Genomic DNA, 5,052 nt, shown 5'->3' with positions numbered 1-5,052 from the left:
CTGACTACAGGAGATAAATAACACACAGTTGTCCATTCTACAGTGAGAGTTAACCTCTATTCCTGTGGGAACATAAAATAAACAAGAGGAAAATATATTTAAAGCGGCCATAATAGATATTGTAATACTAAATCATTTAAACGTGAAAATAACATGAAAGGGGTCATTCCTAGCAATGGACCTTTAGATAATTATTGTTGTCTAGCTAAATTAGCAATTCCGTAGAACTTTATAGTGAGTTTTAGGTCATTGTTTTCCGACCCACAACGTTACTGTTTTGGTTTACTCACTGCTGTCGTTTAGTTCAGCTACAGCAGGCGGCTGTCTTGTGAGAAACACTCCTCGCCATACGTGCAGCGTTATGTTACCAAACAGCAGAGTGTGGAGACCAAAAACAGAGCTAAAAAGAGAGAAATATTCGACTTACATTCAAATGGTAAACAGAAACATGACTCCGAATTAATTGTAATATAAAGTTAGCGCCGTGGCTGCTGGGTGCGTAAATAACGTAGACTTTCAATAAGAAGTTACACCAGTTCGCTAAATTCATCAACTTTTTTCCGAATAAAAGGGACCGTTACTAAGCTAAAGCTTGCTAATTCACACTGTTATAGGTTATAGGTCGGGTATTTTCTATTGTCTCCTCATACGACAACAAATGGAAGACTAACAACATTTATCCTGACTGCTAACAATACAAACAGGACCAAATTGTACGTAATTTTGTAGGAGAAAACGCAAGCTAGGTCCAACCGGCCAGAAAGGGGCGTGAGACTTTACGTTTGTGATTGCCAGCGCGCAGGACCAATGAAAACCTTCCGTTCAAGCTACTGCGCACGCGCGACGTTAAGGAACTAGCAACCCGGAAGCCTCTAGCTCTACAGGACTTTTCGAGAGGTAAATGTTTCGCTTGTGGCTCTGCACTAAACTATCACGGGGGAACGTGTCGGTTTTGTCCCGTAGAAACATGTCGGGAACGTCCACTGAGTGTGACGTCGAAAACAACAGGTCGATTCACTCGGACAGCCTCGAGGAGGTTCATAACGTCCCGATGCACGTCATCATCAGACCGATTCCTCCGGTGCTGGATGAGCTGAAAGTTCAGAGTATAATGAACACAATAAAGGTAATAATGTTTTAGCTGTACGGTGTCCCAAGACAAACCTGTGCATTAAAGGTAGTGCCGTGAAATGGCTCGGCCAGCAACACCACTGTGACTTATGGTTCCCCAAAGTAAAGTCCACCTCAGGTTTATGTTCATGTCTGTGCTTTTTATTTATCGCCTTAATTCCTCTTATAATAACACTTTCATATTGATGGGAATGTAGAGGTTTTATATTTACGTGAAGAGGAGTTTAATTAAATTAAATTGAACTAATTAATTAAAATGAATTGATGATGATGTTCAGTATTTTCCACCAGAATGACATTCTACATACACAGCACCATATACACATGATGTGAGACATTTGTATTCAGCTTTACAATATTATTCAAATTTACTCCACTTCTACTCGCAAAACCACTTGATAATAATTAATTAATTAACTCATACACATAAAAGGTCCATTCTGCACAATGACATGTTTGTAGTAACGTTAAAGTTACTCTCTCGTACTGTAGTTTCCCTCTTCATCATTTCAATATAGTGTACACATTTTTTTTTTGTGCAATATGACTGTTGTATCAATACTTCATCAGAATTTAATTAATTATCAGTTTGTCTTTCCTTCAAGAGACAGCGGACATCAGTGTTGTTCCTCCCATAGATGTGCTCTGGATCAAAGGCAGAGAGGGGGGGAATTACTACTACTCTTTTGGAGGCTGTCACAGGTTTGCTGCATATCAGAGGCTGAACATGTCGACCATCCCAGCCAAGCTCATCAAATCAAACATATCTGACCTCAGCACTTACTTGGGGGCTTCGACACCTGATCTGCGGTGATGCTGAAACAGCTTTTTGAGAGACTTTGCTCGAGTGGTTCACACATGGCAACACAGTTTTGACTCCTCTGTTGCAGAACAAAGGATTTACCAGCAGGGGGAAATGTAACTCTTTAGTTAAACACATGAAATTTGTCATTTGAAACCCGTGAAATGGGTTTTTAATGGGTTGACTGTAAATGTGTGCGTTTGTAAATTTTACATTCTTACCAAGTTGATTAACTGTCATTTAATTGTGTTATCCCTGTACTTGCACCTGAAAAGCAATTCAAATGGTAAATTCCCTACCTTATTGTACATTGCAGCGCCATCTTGCCATTTCTGTTTGTACAGAAAATACATAATTTACATTAATAAGAGGACACAGCTAAGTGACACTACAATGCAAGGATGGTTGCAAATGTTGAGGCTTTTTTCATTTTCACTTAATAATAGGAAAAGCATAACAATGAACATGTTTTTTGTTCTATTCAAGAGTCCCAGTAAGCCAATGCGAGCATGACAGTGGGCCAGCATGCTCAGTATAGGACCTTGAAACCAAAGCAGCTTAATGACGTTCAGCTGTCATTCATTTTATTATTTACACCTGTGCTTTTCCTACTGTGTCATGTCAAAATGTATTCCGTGATAAAAGACGTAATTAATCCATTAATCTTCACTTGCACCTTTTGATCTCCTTCTATTGAGTTCTGGGAAAAGATTTAAATGTTATCATACATTTAAATTATTATATCAAAAGTCCCCTTTTTTGTGGCATGCAGTTTTTTTTTGAAATTATTAAGAATACAAAATTAAGTACGACCAAATGTTGCAAAAAGGAAGCAAAACTTTCTGAAATATGACACAGTCAATTTTGATTGTGAAGTTTCCGACAGGCGGTGATAGAAAGGAGCCTATGGAGCAGATGGTCTGCAGAAGGAATCGGGTGTTGTGCAACTTCAGGGTGACAAGAGCGTATGTCAGAATGCAAGATGTTGTCGAGTTGATGAGTTTGCTCCTTCTTCCTGTCATCAGTCTTTCTCACTCCTCGTCTCTGCATCCTTCATGTAACCTTCCAGTCTTGCTGACGTCATCCAGGTCCATTCATATGAAAACCCTCCAAAAAACCAAGTTCCATACGATAGGTACTGATACTTTAGGAGTATGAATGCATTTTACTTACAGTAATCAGCATACATGGCAATCGTTTGACTTTCTCAAACATGCAACAATGATGATGATGATGGTTTGTTGTAATCTCGAAGCACATGTTTGTTGTTGGTACCGACCTTGAGACTGGCCCTGCTTATTGAAACAGTTCCCTAGCCCCTCTGTCTTGGAGAAAGGAACTAGGTTGGCATAATTATGAAAGTAAACCATACATCAAATACAGCATTGCGCAGAGACGAGGCCTTTCCGACATCAACGCCGTCACAATGCGAGCCCGGAGCTGCTTAATGGTCTCCCTTTGTGGCCACCGAGGAAATGAAGGGAGACCCGAGGGCAGCTTTTACCGACCGGCCCTGCAGGACTCTAAATGTCTCCTCTGAATCGTCGCGTGTGAGAGCACTTCCTGTGGCTCGCTCACTGTCTGGAAGTAACCATATCCTCAAAGGGAGTTTGACACGCAACACCAGTATGAAAAAAATACATTGCACCTGTTGCTTTGGGGAGCGGTTTCCATGGGTGGTTCTGTACGCTTTATCTTTGAGGATTTAACCAACTCAAGGGGGTTTAGGGGGCCAAGAAGAGGAAGTGTTTGTGGCCATTTTCATAAATGGACTGTGGCCGTGTCAATTCTCAGTCTTTTTTTTTTTTTTTTTTTTTACAGTTTGCTGCTTTGCTCAATTATGACCTGATCAAATTATGGTGATTACTTTGTGTTTGAAGACGCCTCCTTGATGCTCTTAGCAGAGTTACATTTTTTTCTGCTCAGTCTATCACTGAAAAACTGGATTTTACATTTTTGTATTTGTTGTTGCCAAGAAGAAAGACATTTATTTTTCTGAGCTGCAACATTTGGAAATGATTCTGACAATACTTCAAAAACGTTATTTCTTTTTCTTTCGTTCTTGGTATATTTGTTGGTCCTCTGGTGGCTGTGGTGTAGTTTGTGCATCATGTGGACACGATGATAAATGTTGATTGATGCAGAGAGGGTCACTCACTCCTCCTAGAACTCACAAAACTAAATTGTTCTCTACTTTTCACATCCCGCACAAATTGTTTTACCTACAGAATGTCTCATGGTCTGTTGTACAAACCGCATTGCTCAACAATGAATTGCTCTGTTTGTATTTCCTATAAGCAGTTTGAAATAAAGGGCTCAAGCCAGTCAGTTGTTTACAATCTCTTTAAAATTTTACAAGCCTGCCTTTTCATCTTTTATTTTTATTATCGCAGATTTATAATAGTTTTAGAAGAATAGAATAGAAAGTTCCCTCTTTCTAAAGCACCGCTGAGGTGATACAGTGGCAGAATAAAACAAGATTGTACTAATTTGGTTATGGCTCTCCTGTCTACATTTAATATACAGCTAAAGAAATGATCTCTGGTTAGCCAGCTCACCCATTTGTTCCACTTGGGGGGGCATTACAACCGAATCTTCTTGAAAGGGTTTAGGTGTTTGAGGTGTTGGTGACTTCTCACAGCTTCCTATCCGGAATTCCCTCAGACTACCGCTTGCTGCAGGCGTGTAATTTGGGCCAGATTTGCAATTCCGTATCCACCCTCTGACCTCACCACTGTGTCCTCTTTGCAGTGAACGAAGTGTTCAGATCATTTACAGATGTAAAAGTACTAACAAAACATTACAAAAAGAATCCAATACAAGTAGAAGTCCTGCATTGAAAAGTGTGGAAGTGTATAGAAGAAAATGTACTTAAAAGTATTAAAAGTAAGATGACTTGATGCAGAATAAATGTCCCCTGTAACTGTTAAACAATTATACAATATAACATTAGATCACTATAACACTTGAGGGTGAGCTTATTTAAACTATGTTGTATCATCTGCTGATTATCTTCTCGATTGTTTGGTTTGTAAAAAGTGCCGTCAGGATAACCCCGACACAGTCACAGCGCTTTTCGTCCAACCAAAGGACCAAACCTCAAAGCTATTTTAAATACA

At 39.6% G+C, this 5,052-nt stretch overlaps 1 protein-coding gene across 1 annotated transcript; it reads left to right on the top strand.

The window, feature by feature from the left end:
* The first annotated feature begins 845 nt into the window (after window positions 1–845).
* On the top strand, window positions 846–4,249 carry srxn1 (sulfiredoxin 1 homolog (S. cerevisiae)). The gene is made up of 2 exons (XM_034538226.1): window positions 846–1,126; window positions 1,739–4,249. Exons 1-2 carry the CDS (start codon window positions 902–904, stop codon window positions 1,943–1,945), a joined length of 432 nt encoding a protein of 143 aa, XP_034394117.1. The 5' UTR covers window positions 846–901; the 3' UTR covers window positions 1,946–4,249.
* Window positions 4,250–5,052: the final 803 nt, after the last annotated feature.

Source organism: Cyclopterus lumpus, chromosome 7, assembly GCF_009769545.1.
Source record: "Cyclopterus lumpus isolate fCycLum1 chromosome 7, fCycLum1.pri, whole genome shotgun sequence".
NCBI classification, from domain to species: Eukaryota; Metazoa; Chordata; class Actinopteri; order Perciformes; family Cyclopteridae; genus Cyclopterus; species Cyclopterus lumpus.
Note: the sequence above shows the minus strand (reverse complement) of the source record. Positions and strands in the feature narration are given on the sequence as shown.